The sequence below is a fragment of the Accipiter gentilis genome, chromosome 9 (assembly GCF_929443795.1).
Source record: "Accipiter gentilis chromosome 9, bAccGen1.1, whole genome shotgun sequence".
NCBI classification, from domain to species: domain Eukaryota; kingdom Metazoa; phylum Chordata; class Aves; order Accipitriformes; family Accipitridae; genus Astur; species Astur gentilis.
In genome coordinates this window covers 38,130,606-38,148,719 of record NC_064888.1, presented here as the reverse complement: position 1 = coordinate 38,148,719, position 18,114 = coordinate 38,130,606, and the positions used below count along the sequence as shown (strand labels likewise).

Sequence of the window (18,114 nt, the reverse complement as noted above, 5' to 3'; positions counted from 1 at the left end):
TTGACTACTGTTTTCATTGCATTATCTCTCATTTTAGTTAATAAAAAGCATGATTTATGGTATTAATTGTTGCACCTCTGCTCTATTTTTACGAAATATACCCTGTGATGTAAGCTATTTCACAAAGCTATTTCATGTGTGTGCTTGTTTGGGGAGGAGGGATTAGAGAGGAAATCATCACTATATGAACACTGATGTAGCCCTTAGAAGTTTCAAAGGTGGTAGTTGTACATTATTCTAAAGTGAAAAACAGAATTCATATTACAGGCTTAAATCACCTAAGCACTTATCAATAATGAACAAAAACGCACTATGGACAGTCAAAATTCTGCTTTTTATGTTTTTTAATGCTTGTTTTTATTACATCTCAAGCTGTTTTCAGCCAAACAACTCTCAACAGTTCCTTGGACAACTACCCTAGCTGCATAGCAGTTTGACTGAGCTGAGTAGTCTGATAAAGCTTCTGTTTTCATACCTGCGTGCCACACTCCTATTGACTATAGGTTTGGACCTGAAATGAAAGTCAGGGATTAAAGTCACAAAGATGCTGAGTTTCTCTTAGTGACCAAAGCTCTCCCTCTCAGTTATTTCTGTCCCTGCATCACTCCTTCTCCAGAAGTCCTTTGGAGCTCACTGTTATTTCAAAGCTTCTCACCCCTTTCCCTCCTGAGATAGCTCTTTAAGATCTTGCTTGGAACAAGGTTTAATCAGTTGGAAGCGTCAGCTTGGCCCTAGCAGCTTATTCAGGAGCAGCGTCTGCAACACATTAATATGTTCCTCCATGCTGCAGGCTCTTGTCTCCCCTTCAGCCACTGCCCCCCACCCAACCTCTTCAAAAGCCCCATATCAAAAACCTACCACTTCTACACAGGAAATTTTCTTTCTCACTCAGCTTTTCGCCAGAGCCTGAATTTTAATAATATGAACACAACTTGATAATTTGCTGCCAAGTAATATTTAGTCTAGAATGTTTATTATGTGAACGTTTACGATTTGTATCCCATTCACTATGCACCACTGTTCCCTTTAAACATATGGATAGAGAGAGACATGATCTTGAAAGAGGACCTGTATGGCAGTGAAGCCTATCCCCACATAATGCTGTACCTGAGGGGTATATGCTGAATAAAAGTGAGGATTAAGTAGCATCAAACAAATTTTCTACAACTAGAGCTAAGTGCCAAAACACATTCTCAGATCGTTTTTTCGGACTAAAAACTCTGGAGCTGGTAAGGAAGTGACGGAGGGGAGAAATTCTATGGACCAATCTAGAAGGCTCAATCAAGAGTTTCTTTATTTGAAATTAAAACAACTTTTGGTCAAGCAGGGATGTATCATTTTAACCCAAACTGAAGTGAAATATTTTGTTTGAGCATCCATTAAACTAATTTTAATAAAAAAATGCATTTAAAAATGCACATTTTAAAGTAAAACACTTCTGTATTAATAAAGAGACACTTTTTTTGGCCAAGTTATTTACTACATGTAATACAAATTTGCATGCTATTTTGTTCCAGTTTTTCCTTCGTAGTTGCTGAATGCAATGACTTCATTATTCTCTGGGAATAGGAGACCTGCATAATGATATTCACAATCAAATCCAACTATATGAAAATCACTCAATCCAAAAACACTTGTGTGAATAACTACATGTTCCAGAGCATTAATAATGATTTTTTTTTAAAAAAAAAAGCTATAAAGATATAGTAATGGGGAATAGGAACATCACTTTTAGCATTTTGTAGCACTCAGTAAAGTCCAATAGCAATAGTCACATGCCTGTAAAGCATCTTGGACACTAGATGAATGGAATTATTAATGGCCTCTCTGCAGGCTATGAGAGTACAGTCAGGCTATTAGATCTGTTCTCCCATTAGTGAAAATTGGCAGCTAATGAAAATATAACACTTTATATCAAATGATACTCTCCTCTGTTGTTTTTGATTTGCAAGGCTTCTCAACACTTGGCAGGGTGCCACAAATCCTTCAAAGTTGAAATACTTCTGAGCTGACATTTACACCTCCATTATAAATTCTAAAGAAGTAGTAAAACTTTTCACTCAAAATAGAGTAAAATGTTGAACTGCAAGATTGCAGACTGAGACATTTCACCTAATTTAGGATTTCATTTCCCCCACAATCTCATCAATGCAGAATATTTAGAATGTGATAAACTGGCATGGCACTGTCCTCCAGCCAGAAGGGATTACCTCAGGGACCTGCTCAGTCTTTGCTGAAGTATTCTCCAAGTAACTTTGAATTGGTTAACACCGATTCCTTTTCTGCCCATCAACATGAGCCAAAAACCTCTTACAAGAAATTCTGCTTTAGTGGCTTTCAACTTTTCCCTGCACACCGGGACACTCTCAGGCAGTATAAAGCTCAGTCTACTAAGCTGATTTGTGCCAGCTTACAAGACCAGCTAGTCTGTCTCCTTGCAGCCGTGCAGCAAAGCAAAACTTTATGTAAAATATTCCCAAGATACTTTTGTGTAAGTTGCTTTTTAAAATTTCCATCAGTGGAGATTCTACATATGCCTCAGGCAACCTATCACAGCACTCAAAGGTCCTTACAGTTAGGTTGTATTTCCCCACACTCAGCCTAAGTTTCCCTTGCTACAAGTTTAAAAATCTTTCCTTTCTGTACATTTCCCAAAGACGTGAAGAGCAGCTTACCTTCTTCATACATCTTTATAGCAGCTGCTTACATGTGAAGATCACTGCCATGTCTCCCAGATTTCTAGATTAAACAGTTCAATTATTTCTATCTTTTCTCAGAAAAGGTATTTTCTATACCCATCTCACCATCTTTCTCACTCCTCCCCAACTCTCTGAAACTCACGTACATAAGTAATCTTACTCAGTCACTTATGAAAACACCACTTGTAAACCCTATTACTCTAGCTTATAGCAAAACATTTCCCACTTACTGCATTTTATCTATATGCTATTTTAATTAAAATTCAGTGGTATTTTAACAAGGAAAATATTTAGCCATTTGGATAGTAAAAGCTAAAAGTGTTTTGTAATGCAGAGAAATAAACAAATACAATATACAGTGACTCTAGGAACCTGATTCACAACAAAGAAACTTTCCTAATCTAGTTTTCTGCAGAATCATATAGATCAGTCACAGTTTCATGCACAGCAATGACTTGTGGTCCAACGATCACAAATTTACCGCTTACAAGGCAAGGAAAAAACATGAACAGAAAGTACCTTAAAACCCATGTAAGGGTGAAAAGCTTAGTTCAAGTGCCACATCTGATGACACCTTTGTCTCTTCTATGAAGACAATCTAATTGGATCACCTGAAAGCAGTTACTCAGGAATCAGTGAAGCTTTCTTTAATCATTCAACTGGAAGTGCCTGATATTCATTAGTGGATCACAACCAATACTTTAACTAGGGACATATGTGTTGTCTTTAAGCTTTCTCTCTTTGTCCACTAATCCCTGACAGTATAGATACGGCACTCAAATGTCCCCTGTTCAGTACCAGTACAGTGCTTACTACAGAAAATGTTACAAGACACACTAAGTGTAATCCTTAATCCACTTTTAGCATCAATAATTCTGCCAACTATTTCTGAGTCCTCACTTTTCAAAGTCACCAACAGATTGGGAGACTATAAATACCTTGGTTTACTGTACCAGCTATGAGTGCATTCTCAGCAATAAGAATGTACTTTTTATTAAAGTCTTTGCCATAAGAAACACAGTTCTGCCACAGCTTGACTGTGCTTACATCAAAGTATAAGAATCAATTGTTTTGAAAAGAAGTTTCCCTCACAAAAAAAACTGTCAGTCTTAGTAGCATTCTCACTATAAAACATCCTCAATCAGGGCTGGGAGAAAATAAATACAAACTGCCAAAGTCAGCGAGTAAATAGGATTCAATGAGAAGAGACACAAAGTCACCATTTACTCCTCAAAAATCTGGAGCAGATGCTTTGGCATTTACAATAACATCCTTTTTTAGCATGTGTTCAGCTGTGAGTTTAGCCATGGACATCAACTGTAAATCTCATCTTATTAACAGGACAATTCAAATTCCTGCCTTTAAATCCCCTTCCCCCTTTTTGAACTCAGGGAAGACAAATGAAATAAACTTAGTTCCACAGTCTAAAAGTATTGATACAACAGGCTGTAAAATAGTCTATCTTTTGCACAGACCAAAGTCTGCACAAAATTCAGGTGCGCTTTCTCCTGAATAGCTGTTATCCAAGTCAGTAAAACCCTACTGTAGTTTCAATAAATAAAATAAGAAAACAATGGAAACAGAAGCTTCAGCTCAGTGGAACAGCAAGTACCAAGTGTCTCTGTTAGCTCGGTGATATTTCATAGATATTAGGACAGGCACATGGTCGTTTTGTTGTGTGCTTCATATTACACAAGGTATAATAGGTATTTATGGCCTTCTGTTTTTTCAGTAACCTCTCAAGGATGCAGAGCTGAGCAAAGTTAAAATTCGGGTTACTTTGTGATGTATCAGCTGCATTCAGTGAGCTACAGAAGCTCCATGGCATTCTAATTCTTCCATCACTTCAAAGGTATAACAGACTGCTGAGCACTGGAAGAAGTCTGTTGCTTGCCACTGGAGCTCAATATGCAAGCTTTGATATATGTTCTCAGATCCTAAGCACCAGAGAGGCTAAGGTTTTTTTTATAGCAGGGCTTTCCCTTAACTGTTCATTAACCCTACTCAGTGAACTAGACTTCCACCTGGGCCACGAAACTAAATCTTTCCCTCATTTTAGTATCATCAAAATTATGGTTTACACTACAGTACCTATTTTTAAACAGCTTAGTAATCAAACATGTTGATGTTCTCACTTCCTATTATCATTACTATTTGTGAAACTAACACCGAAAAAGCTCCAAGCATATGCAACATTCAATGAGTTTGGCTACTGTCCACGTACCTCACAACAAAGAATTTATCACTTAAATGAACAAAGGGTGAGAAAAAGAAGTATTATTCTCCCTTTCTTGATGAGAAATTAGGGTACAGAGGAATGAAGTCCAAGACTGTCAAGATCAGAAGCCAAAAATCAGGTTCTAAACAAAGTCAGAATTACGGGATACTTAAATCGAGAATGTAGGACACAAATTGAGTATGTAGGACACAGAAAGACTAAGAAGCTCATGTGGCCAAATACCTACTTTGCTTTGAAATGTTCAGCTAGAGAGCCTAGGCTTAAAAGGTGCTTTGAAATCTTGGTCCAACTGATTTGTGTAATTTGGCAGCATCTGTGTCAGCATTAGGAAATAAATCTTAACGTCTCAGAGTGGTGATTTCTTCTCAATACCATTTTGCTGATATTACCTACAGATCTCTGACTGCTCATGATTCTCAGCTCAGTCTGTCCTCCAAAAATCTGGTAGATATGACAGAGAAAAGGCAAGCGCGAACTGTGAGAAAAGTAAAGCAGAGTGCAGCATTGTGGAATTTCCTCAGCTAATTGATTTTCTGTCTGTGTTAACAAGACAATACATAGTATCGTTTACAAAGACAACATATGCAGAATATCCAGAAGATCACAACCCATGACAAAGAAAGCTACTTGAAAGAGCTTTCCACACTAAATCATTTCATGCATATTCATAACTTGATTAAAATCTTAATATTGTAAACTTGTAAGAAACCCAACATGCACAGAATCAGCTTTTATTTACTTGAACCAGAGTCCGAACATGGCACAGACATGAAAGCTGTCAGCATTAGTCAATACTGTAAACTCACATGTGTGTAATATGTATGTATGTTAGCCTGCAGATAAACATTTATTCCCAAGGGAGGCTGCTAATGAGACTGTGCTGTAGGGAAGATATCCAATTACTCTGAATGTCATTTATATTTTAATCACATCACACTCACTGAAGAGCTCAAGGTTTGATGAAGCAATCCTTGAAAGACTGTCTTTTAAATCAATTAGCTCTAGAAACATCAGCGATATGCTGTTGACAAGTCATTGGGCTAAATATACTACAACACATGCAAATTCTTCTATCTTCCTACCAAGACAATGATGTGGTCTTCTAAAACTTCTGAAACAGATGAAAAAGTTTTCCTTGTAGGAGACACCTATAGCGGAACAACATGTATTTTCCTAAGAAACTAAGACATCCCTACTGGCAATTACAGGCACACTCTGTGCTACCACTCAACGAATTTTTAGGACAGATGAAGAACATTGTTTTAAGGGCATCACTCCTGTGTACAAATACCAGACTTGGTCACAGATCTTTTTACAATTGCCTTAACTCAATAAAGCCAGGTCAGTCAAAACAATTTGCTTTCATCAAGCATTCAGTAAGCGACAAATGCCACTGCCCATGTGGAGCAGATGAAAGACTAGCCACGTGTAACATGCTTTAGCATTAATTAGGTATCTTAAGATGCTCCAGGTCATAGGAATAAGTACAAAATGAAGAAAACAGAGATGCAAGACCCTAATTCAATCATTCTTCAAATTAGTGTTTGATTTCTTCTATAAACATATACACGCTAACAGTTGTTATATTAAACAACAGACCATTTCTACTTCTGGAGACCTTACATGAAAAATATCACTTTAAAAAAAAACAGTTCTGTAATCAGATATATCTTAATAAATAAAAAACTAAACAAACAAAAAGTACGAAGTGAGACTTGATTAAAGTCAAGGTTTAATTGAAAAAATAATTGAAACTGCATAATGCAGTAACAATGTAATGGTCAAATTATAGCGTGAGAATGTTCTTTGCCTAGTAAGTAGCAAACCACCTACACTCATTAGGATTGTTCAGCCCAGTCAAAAGGTGTAAGGCTAAATATTTTGAAAACAAAAAAAAAAAAAAAAAAAAAAAAGAATTTGTTGATGTTAAGGAACTGGGAAAAATTGTAGGGCAGAACAGAAATATCACTATTCTCCTTACAGTTTGTAACTTGTGGCTCGAGAGCTATTTTGCTGAAATACTAAACTAAAAGTTACTAAAAGAACATCTATTTACCTTTCCAGTAAAGTGTGCATCAAGCATGTTTTTGACTGCCAACAGTTGTGTTTGGGTTTTGTTGTGGTTTTTGTTTTTTTTCAACTCCTGCTTCTGAATTTCAGGCAGCTGAAGTTCCAATAAATCTCTCCTAACTAATCCTTCCTTCAACAGTAGTAAATCCTAAGGGCTAAAATGCCCTTCAGCACAGATCTTTGTGAACACACAGAAGCTTGAGTTGCTTAATTTCAATACCTAAACCAGTCTTTAATTGCTAAGAACACAACATCTAGAAGTGAGTCAGTTGTCATCATTATCCTCCCTGAATGTCTGTTGAATTCATCCAAACCAATACACAACCATCAAAAAAGTGTATTATTACTTGTGTTCATTTGCATGATAGAAGAGATCTTAAATAACAAGTATAGATTTTTGCCTTTGGTGGGATGACTAAAGTTGATAATTATGGCAACTGGAGGGAAAAAAAAGGTTGCCAGTCTTAAGTATAGAAAATATGGCTGTTGTTGCTGTAAAATACATTCAAATTGGCAATACATTCAATTTCAGCAATCATCAACATAAGTTTTCACACCTCCATTTTTATGAAATGACATTTATCACCAAGCTAAACTACAACATGGAATATGCACCTTTTTCTTTTGCATTTTATGGTACAAAATATGCCAGTATATTACTCTGAGTTATATTAATCAGTAGGCTGAAGATAAAGAGACATCTGGGAGGCACAGATGGTTCCTGATTGGCAAACAGCTATGGAACCATTACCTTCAAGGTCAGACTTTTAACACTACAATGGTAGATAGTGACCCAAAGCCATCAATACCTTTTCAGAATGAACTAATTCTTTTCAGTCCAGTTCCTGGTGGGCAAGTTTCTATGTCACAGCTGGCATTCACAGCAGAGATGATCTCAGACCTACTAGCCTCAAATCATTGATATTAATAGCATTCTTTTCCAAGGGAGGTGGGAACTGTACACCCTTTTCCTTCCTAGAAATAGGTTCTGCAGTAGACCTTACATTGCTGCTGCATGGATTCCAGTTCCAGGGCTTCCAAATCCACCAGTAATTGTTCATTGTTGAAGAGACAGTTCAGTCAACTCAACACTCCATAAAAATCCTTACCCTTCTGCCTACAAAACCACAGAAAACACAGTATTTAAGCCCCTAAAACACTCGTATTTTGAAACTTTTATAATTGCCTCTTTAGAAAAACTAAGGCAAATATTGAATACTATTTCAATAGCTAAAGATTACTTTGGTGTTAAGATTATCTGAAGACAAAAATTAGTCTTCTGGTCTACCTAGAGATTATATTCTTGCAACCATTACAGGCAAATAAAGTGCAGTTCTTCATGAAACTAAGCACCAACCTGGATTTAGAACACTATGGTGTTCAGTACTTTTAGATGTCACTGACTGCTCTAAATGACCTATTACAGTGTCAGAATTATTCCCCAGAATTCCAAGAAGGCAGGAGCTGAGCGGAGCTGAGCTATCTGAAAATGTGAGAAGTGCTTGCACAGGCATTTGCCATTACGGCAACTCTACCAAAAGCTTTTCCTTTAGCCACCCCTCAGCTGATTTTAGAACAACAGCATAAAGAATAGTGAAAAGTACAGAATCTTTTAAAAGAGGAAATGAAGACCGAAAACAAGCATAACCAAGAAATTACTACTTATAATGGGTCATGTTTACATTACATGGTAATAAGCTATATGAAGAGATCTCTTACTGGAGGGTGCAAGTGATGAATTACACACACAATCATAATAAAAAGAAAGGTTCTGATGCAGCATCAGATTCTGAGGTCTTTGCTCACCTTGTAATTCCATATATTCCAGAAAAGAGTTCTGCTGAGAGGAACAGGTCTACTTTCAAAGTAAGATGCAACTGAACTGAAAGGTATCAAAGGTACCTTACAGGTTTTTGAAGGTATCAAAGTTTATCCTAAAATGAAGTGGATTACACTTACCAAACATGTTGCAAATCAAAAGACTTGCATCACTCAAATACCAGTAAATCATGCAAATTATTCATTAACCATGAGAGGATCAGAAAGGAATGGCATCAAAGCATCAGCATCACCAGCTGTAAGTCAGTATCACGGCTTAATAGATGCCCTATACTATTATTGCCTGCACCTGCGACCAACAGCATCCATCGTTAAGTAGACAAACAAGTAAACAGTCTCAGAACCGATCCAGTTTCTGTGATACTTCCAAGAGGTCACAAAGATTGAGAATACTCAAACGTTAAGCAAGTGAAATGCAAACTTATATAAAGAGTGGAACTTTTCATTGTTCAAATGCATGGAGAACACAAACTGCCAGAAAGAAGAAACAGGTACAGCCCTGAAAGAGGGAAGCCTGCCTGAAGTACACAGAGCAAAATAAAACCTCCGAGCCTCCTCCTAAAGAAGGCAGAGAGAAAGAGCGTTCCTGCAGCGATAGCTGCACATCTTTCGGCAACCCGATTGTCATGACTTTCCTTCCCACCCACCAGCGTGCAGATATGCTTCTCAAACCCGGCTACGACCCATTACATCTCACGTTCAGCCTGAGGTCCTTCCTCGGCTCCAAGCCGGAGCTCTCCCACCGGGGGTCCCTGCCCCAGAGCTCACTCACTCACTGCGGGTTCCCGCTGCTGCAAGCCAGCTGTTGAGGTGCGTTTACAGCCTCGGCAGACGAGCCCTTACAGCAGGAACTACAATCGTCCAAACGAAACCAGCGGCAGGGTTTGGGGTTGGGGTTTTTTCGGTTGCTTGCTTGCTTTTTGCACGCGTCTCTCACAAACAGTAGTTTCTCCGACCAAAAAAAAAAAAATTTCCCGCAGGTCTTCGGCAAAATCCCTGGGCAGAGAGGGGGGCTCCCCGCTGCTCCTGCAACGACTCACCCCGGGGGAAAATTCCTTCCCCAAGCCCGGACGGGGGAACGGCGGCAGCCCTCCCCGCCTCGCTCCGGGCTCCCGAGAGGGCCGGCGGCAGCCTGGGGGGGGTGCTCCCCCGCCTCACAGCCCGAGCCCGCCGGCGGGCGGCTCTCCCTCAGGGGCTGCGGGGCGGTTAACCGCCGTCAGCCCGCGCTGAGGGGCGGCCAAGCCCGCGCCCCCACCCCGCCTCACCCCGCACTCCCCCGGCCCGGCGATCCGCGCCCGGTTGTGAGGGAAAGACTCGGGCGCCAGAGCGGCCGCGGGCGACGAAGGAAAAGTTGAGGCGGTCTCGGCGGTCACCCGCTAGAGCCGCGTCCCCCCTCGCCTCCACCTCCCCTGCCGCTGTCCGGCGGGTACTCACACGAAGACCCCGAAGAGCAGGACCCGTATGCCGATCTCGATCGCCAGCTCCCGCATGGTGGGTCCCGGCGGGCTCCGGCAGCCCCGCGGCGCCGCCTGCTCATTCCCCGCGCGGGGCGTGAGGGCCGGGAGGGGGCACCCGGGGCAACTCTACCGCCTTCACGCCGCCCGCCGGCAGCCCGCCCCGCCGCCCTGAGGGAGGGCGGCCGCCGCGCAGAGCCCCGCGAGGTGCAGCCCGGGTCCCTCCATCCCACACACACACACACACACCCCGACCCCCGCCTCAGCGGCTGCCCGCCCCTCACGGAGGCGCCGCGTCCCGTCGGCTGCGTGGGAAGCGAAGAGCGGGTGCTACCGCCGGGCTGACACGGCACAGGGGGAGGGTCCCGCCGTGTCTCCCCACGCGGGGACCGGGGGTGGGGGGATCCTGGGGATTTCCCCTCCCTCCCTCCCTCCCTTCCTTCTCCTCTCCGCCCCCGCGGCGCAGCCGAGCCGGAGCCGCTGCCGCGCCGTCCCGCCCCGGCCCCTCGGGACCCCTCTGCGCCACCGGGCCCGAGTCCCGCCGGCCTGAGGCGGCCCTTCGAGGCGGCCCCGGGGCTTTTGCCCCCGCCTAACGCTGAGGAGGGGTCCCGGGAGCCCTTCGGTGCGGCGCGGAGAGGGTCTTTTTCTGTCTGCTTTAAGGTAACGCTCCCCCGTCCTTAGCTGGGAAGGAATTAACCCGCTGGCCGTCAGCGCAAAGGGCTGGCATTGCGTCCCGTGGCACAGCCCTGCAATGTGCTGGATTTTCAGACCTCCTGGGTACGGCCCGGCTCCCCTGAGTGAGGAGCGGGGCTGGCGTTTCTGTGTTCGGCTCTGGTTTCGTAATGACACACTGCGCTCCCGAAAAGATGGAGAAAAAAAAAAATAAAATAAAATAGCCCCCAAAACCGGGGGGGTAGCACCACTAGGCACCGATACAGCGGCTGTTGACGAAGACTTAAACTGCTGGTCGTTCGTGCTACGGGCACTTACATACCAGACCACTCATGCTGACACTGAGCCTGGCACGTTTACTTAATCTTTGCATAAAGGATTAACAGCGTTTGGATACTTCCTGCAGTATGTATGTAACAGGCTTTCCACCCATTTAGGCATTCCTGCCGTTTTAAACACTACATTTTACTGTTAATGCAAATAACCCAGCATGTCACTCCTGCTTCGCTTTGTCAGATTCTGCCCAGTATGTGATATTATAGCCTAAAGGTGCGTTTAGTTCAGCGTCCGTTCGTTCCCAGAGCTGAGCCCAGCTCAATGAACGGGCAGAGGGGGTAGTTATGTGGGACTGCAAATTGCTGGGATGGGAGAAAGGCAGGAAAACAACCATGGCCTTGGTTTACTCCTGTGATTCCACCAATCCATCCTCCGTTCCTCCCAATGGCAAGTTCTGAGCCGCCCTAATCCTTGTATTGCTTTAGCCTAGTTTTGCACAGAGTTCATTTAACTTCTTCTCTGCGTGGAGGGATTGAATCCTGAACATCTTTATTGTTCACCCTTAGGCCACAAAATGCAGCAAAATAATTGACATTTAAATGTATTTAATTATATGCTTTCTTGTGGCCTTGGAAAGCATGTCCTTCAGGAAAGCTTTCATAGCTATTAATACTGCACATAGTTACAAAATAACCATCAGTATTGCAGCAGGGATCCAATTCACTTTACTACATGATTATTGCTAGAGAATTAATGCCAGAGAGGCTTTATTAAACCTATCTGCTTAATATATCCACGAGGCATCAAATAGAAGCTTTGACCTCTGAATAAACTAACACGTAGTAAAGCTTTTATTGACCATGTCTGTGGAAGAACAGAGGCACAAGCATCCGTACTAACCTTATCTACAGATAACTACACCAGTGCTAAATTTGATGCAAGGAGTGTGACTGTAGCCCAGAAAACACAGGTGTGTGACTGGCATTGGAGAGAACACTTCAAATATTAGTGTTACTTAAATGAGATCTTTCTCCCTTGTATGCCTTATTTCACTAGTTTTCAAGACAGAGCTTGGTCAACTTTTTATATTCTGGATTTTTTTAAATGTGATTCTGTTTCAGGAGACAAAGCTAAATTGTGAAATCTCCATCACCAAGCTAGTGGTGGTGGTGGTAAACGATGTTCCCTTCCTTTGAGGACACTCGATTGGTTTGTCTTCTATTGTCAAATATTTGTACTTCCTCTGGTTTGTGCCCCCAATGACTGAATGTGTGCATGTACATTGTTGCTAGGTGTGCAAAAGAAAAATCTTTGGTTTCTTGAATAGTCCTTCCTTACAGAAATAACCTCATAATTTGTGTGAATCAAGCCAGTCATGCAATGAGGAGCTGCAGGGACTATCAGATAGTGCTGGCAGTCTGTACTGCAGTTGCCGGTTCCACACAAACTGTGGAGGAGGCAGGTGACAGAACTGAGTAAGCTGTGTTTGCTCTGCTTGAGCATCTAGACACCATGTATATAGTGTTGCAAGGGGAAAGAGTTACCAGCCACACATCTTTTTCCCTTTTCATTTTTGTCCTGGAATTGCATGTATCTCTTCAACTGTGTTGCCTTAGCCTGTGGATTCTTCAGCCCCATTGACTTTGCTACAGTACTGTCACTACTATCCTGCTACAGAAGAGGGGATTTTCCTCACAGATTTCTACTAGCACTTGGAATCACACAACTCTTATCAGCAGAGCTAATAAACAATACTAGTTATAAATTAGAAATTAAACAAAATTTGTTCTGCTGCAGCTATCTGCTTGCAGTGTTCTGATTCTCCCAATATGTATCAGCTGATGGTGATTTATGAAGCATAAATACTTCAGATTGATTTTTTTGAAACTAGACCCAGCTTGCAGCTGGCTGCTGAACAAAACTTGCTTTGACTTTTAAACCAAATATGAGTTATAGGGATAATTGGCAAGGAACAGATTTCAGGCTACATTGTGGCATAAGCTACAACCCTGCAGTAGGAGCAGTGCAGAGTCACTCTGCTGCAGCAGATTTGCAGAGCAAACCACAATGACCCTGGGAAGAACCCATTTTCCTATTCATCCCATACCTACAACAGGCACAGCAGGTGCTTTCAATGCTGGTCATCTTAGGTGTGACTGCAGCGGAGAGAGAACTGATCCCACTCAGATGGAGGTAGCTATCAAGCCTTTTATGTGGGTAGCTAGGGTTCTCAGTGTTTTTCTCTCACAAGGGTTAGTCTCTATTTGTACTGACTCCAGTTGGGGAGCAGAAAGGAGAAAGCTACTTGAATTCTTTCCTCAGCTGTATACTTAGAAGGAAGGCTGAGCCACCTGCAGCCTACTTTCAGCCCACAAGGAGATGTTCACAGGCAGAAACAGCTGTGTAGCTGATACGGCTTTTCTGGAGGTTACAGCTCCTTGCTAATGCAGCAGGATGTGTGTGTGCTTCTTACCTGCCTTGGGGCAAAACCTCACAGCTTGTGGTAAGCTGAGTTTAAGAAAGACTTATTTTTCCATCAAAGCAGATAAACTCTATCCTATCAAAAAGCTGTGGAAAACAACAAACTTGCAGTAAAAGGGACGTGACAAAAACCTAAGTGGTAGTAACAACTGAAACTGCAGAAGCTGGTTTTTTTGATTGTTTCCTAAGAGCTTGTAACTCTTCTGGGATCTTAAGGACAAAAAAAATCTCACTAGAAATAATGTTGTCTGGCCCATTCTTAGGTCTCGTAGTTGTGGAAGCTCATAAGTCCATGGAGTTTTACAGGCTGGTGATAGCTTTAATTCTGTATAAAGGATTCTTAAAAGTCTAACTTTTTTAGTCTTCTGTGGCTACACGCACTGGTTAGTCAAACTAAAATCACAGGTCTGGACCAAAATGTTTGTTAGACAATGCTACCATCTCCATCTATGTATTTTTTACGGGTTTGTATCAGAGACAAGTATTGCCTATAAAAATTGATAAATCAAGCATTCACAGGTTGCCCAGGTGGAGAAAAAATTCACTGGTGAAAATTCACAGTGAAAATTCACTGGTAGTGTTTCAAAAGTTGAAGAAAAACATTTTGATCCTAAGGAATGCATCATCAGTTGGAGAATTCATAGCTTACAGGAGGGGAAGTGATAGCAGGATTAATTTAAAGAAAGAGTATTGTTCAGTTACTTCACAATTCAGCTTAATACTTTTTAACAACCTCTGTTGCTCATATCACTGCAAAAATGTAGAAGATTGTAAGTCATATTTAAGCCCCATTGAAGTTGACAGGAATCTTTCTACTGGTTCAGGACATTGAAATCTGTCATATATCTCCAAAATGAAACAAAGCAAAGTTATCCTGAAAAAATCCTATCATTGTGCTTGTTCAAGAAATTCCACTCAAAACTAAATTTCACAAAATAGCTCATTACTATCATTGATAGAAAACAAAGGATGTTTTCTATTAGGACTTTACATTTGTTCATTCTTGAATCATTTAAAGTAGTGATTATGCTCACTCTGCTGCCAAACTTTTTTGGACAAAGTACATTTTTCTTCTTTTGTTCTTTCAATGCTTAGTATTAGTGTCTAATCTATGAATATAAATACAAATACTTTGGTGTGTTTTTTTACAAAATCACATAAATTAAATTATGTCAGAAATTAAAATAAATTTCAAATGGAAGAGCTATTTAGATCCCCAAAGCGTACCTGTTGGTTGGAAACATATAAAAGTGGAGTATCTCCTGTATTTTAAATTGTGTCACTTTCTTTTTTTTTTTTTTTTTTTTTTTTTTTCTTTGAAAGAAGAATTTCGTGGATCTAGGCACTTTTCAGAAGTCCAAGTTTTCATGGTAAGGATCACGTATGTAAGGGTCAGCACTTGCAAGATTGGGGCCCATCTGCACAGTAAAACTAGCCTGTTTCTTAAGTAAAAGTTTTCTCAGACTTCCTAACTCTGTCTGGGTTAGCAGAATGCAGTGGAAGTTGATTGAGCTGCACTCTGAGTATACCTTACACATGGGTTTAGGTGGCATATGTGTGCCGTCAGCTCTTTTACCAGAATGAGGTAGCAAATGGGCAATGACAGTATCAGTGTCCCTGTGCTACTCAACTACTGTACAAAAAGTGTTGTCCCTGTGAGTAAGAGGGATGTCATAGTCCTGCTGAGGCAGTGAGACTGAAGGCAGTGGGCAGCCTGAGGACACAAGCGCAACTTGAGGACTTCATCCTGTGCGGGCAGGCCTTTTTGTGTGCCTGAACACCTAATGAAAACCAGAGGGCTTTGTATAGATTTAGGCGTCCGCCCAAGTCAGTCTCATTGATTCTGCGGTGACATTATTAACCATGTGAAACTCTTCCATTAAGTTGAACTGGTGCGACCGGTTCACATAAGTCAATGAACAAGAGCCACAGCTTTTTCTTTTTCTTCCCTGAACTTTTTCCAAAATGTTGTAGTTCCATAACCCTCTTCTGTCTGCCATTCACTATTTTCGGTTATTTAACCTAAACCAAAATGATGACAAATGAAGAGAATAAGAAATTTGGAACACATATAAGCACATAATTTATTTCTGAGAAAATGTCTATGTCTATGTATGAGTACCTCATGGGAAACTCTTACATCTGCATAAGTCATTTCTTAATCACTAGACCTCATTCCAGAAATGACTAGCCTATATTTTTTGTTGTTAATTTCTGTGCTACAGAGCACATCTACAGAATGCTTTAGCTGACTGCCCAGGGAAAGATTGTGTGACAGGCTTGTACTACATTAGGTAGGTCAGATCCACACACGTACTTCAGAGCCATGTTATTTAACAGTGAAAAATGGCCATTATTTTGTGTTATTACCAAATTACAGTTAATACCAGTAATTACTGTTATTACTAATGAAATTATTATTCCTTGAGATCTAAAAGGTTCCCCAGAAAAGAAAGCCAAACCTAGAATTTTAAGATACCATACAGAGAAGTTTATCTAGAATATCTGAAACAATCATGCATGTCTATGGGCCAAACACCATCTCTCTTACCCTTTATAACTTTACTGAGGCTTTCTACTGAGTAAATACCTCCCTGTTGAAACCATGAAATCACTGGTTATTATTACCTTTATATATATAAAGGGGAGTATCTGAGAGCTGAAAACTTTGGTTTATATTTCCTCATGATGACGCTGCTAGTGTTGAAGTCAGCCAAGAGTGTACTTTCAGGAACAGCCTTTCCTTTCAGAAAGTAAGAATTATGCCTCCAGCATATAATAATATCTTACACAGGTATTAGATAGCACTTACTACATAGCTCAAGTTTAGTGCTACCTCTACGTGATATAGGTTTTTTGTAGGACAAAGAAGGCAGAGCATTGATTCTTTGTAAACCCATATAAGGTGTTTGGAACAAGCCCTGAAACCAGGCAAGGGTCTCACCCCAACACACATATGTGAAATAATTTTGTATGTATTAAGAATGATTCAAGTGATGTTGACTAAAGCTTGACAATTTTGTCAACTGTTCATAGTTCTGATGCAAAATCAGGTACAGCTTGGCAGCCAACTTTCATTTTGGAGTTGCTTACACTCAGGTTTGTTCACATGACATAAACCTGACATGAGTTCAAATTAATTCAGATTATACACTAAGATTTGTCTGGATGAACAAAATTTCCAGTTTCCCATTGCCTAAGTCTGTAGACAACCAGATGATTAAGCAAAAACAGCTGGCCAAACAATCAGTAAAGTCAAGCCTGGCATGACAGTTGAGTAGCTTTTTATTCTTCAGCAATTGCAATCTATTAAAAAAATCTACTTATTCTTTCAAAGACATAAATGAAAGGCTATTTTAGCTCTTTTCTTACACTGTCTTTATTTCTGTCAGTAATTTTTTCTTTTACCTTTTACTGCTTCTCTTATTCTTCATCATGTCTCCTTGACTAATTAAATCTAGGTCACCGTGGTAAAAGCCCTCATGTTCTCTTCCTCTTCTGGACACCACATATCCGGATTCCCTATGCATTCTCACAAAGTTACCCTGATGTAACTAACTGCTTTGTGCTGATTGACATTGGAGCAATCAAGACTGAACTACAGGCAGAGCTCTCTTCTAGGGGAGTGGCAGCAAAGAGCTTGAACTTTAACTGTCTTTTGCCAGTTTATGTGAGTCAAGAATTTTAGCTTTCTGAATTGGTTAGACCTCTTGGAGTAGTGGAACACTGCCAGCACAAAATAGTTTAAATAGTTTAATTGAGGAGATTTTGTCTATTACACGTTATTAGCCTATTACAGGTTAGCTTGCTAATTTTAGTAATTTAATTTTGTATGAGATGTAAAAATTTAATTTGCACCAACTAAACCTGTTTCTTGGGCTTAGCGGCAATCTTTGCCTAGTATAGGACAAATGTCTTTAGGTGCTGCTAAGGGTTCAGAAATTAGTATATGTCAATGAAAAGACAGACTTTATTCTAGTTCTAACCTTTCTAAGGATTTACTCTAACAACTTTATAAGGATTGACTAGGGGAAGAAGTGTCCTGGTCATTAGAGAAACCTAAGTAGCGCTGCTGGTCTTACTGGACAGTTTGATCTATACTGCACACCCAGATGCAACGCACAGCCCTTGGCTGTAGATTTAGCACTAGAGTAACTCCAAAGTCATGGAGGATTTTGTTAAGGAAACCAGATTCAAGACTGAGACCTTTTTATTTATTCTGTACATGTCTACATAGATGGATATGGCAGCTGGGAAGTTCCCATCATCAGTGGACTTGTCTGCTATTCCATATATACTGCTGATGATTTCTTTCCTAAGTACCTACTGGTACTCTGACGGACAAAAGAAACTTCAGAGGACAACGCTCAAAGGAATTACAAAC

General features: G+C 40.9%; 1 protein-coding gene across 1 annotated transcript in view; it reads right to left on the bottom strand.

The window, feature by feature from the left end:
- Positions 1-10,520, bottom strand: part of PLPP4 (phospholipid phosphatase 4) — a 66,089-nt gene extending 55,569 nt beyond the window's left edge. The window contains exon 1 of the mRNA XM_049809552.1: positions 10,282-10,520. Within this exon, the coding sequence (XP_049665509.1) occupies positions 10,282-10,337 (56 nt within the window). The 5' untranslated portion in view covers positions 10,338-10,520. The remainder of the gene's footprint in view (positions 1-10,281) is intronic.
- Between the last annotated feature and the right edge of the window lie 7,594 nt (positions 10,521-18,114).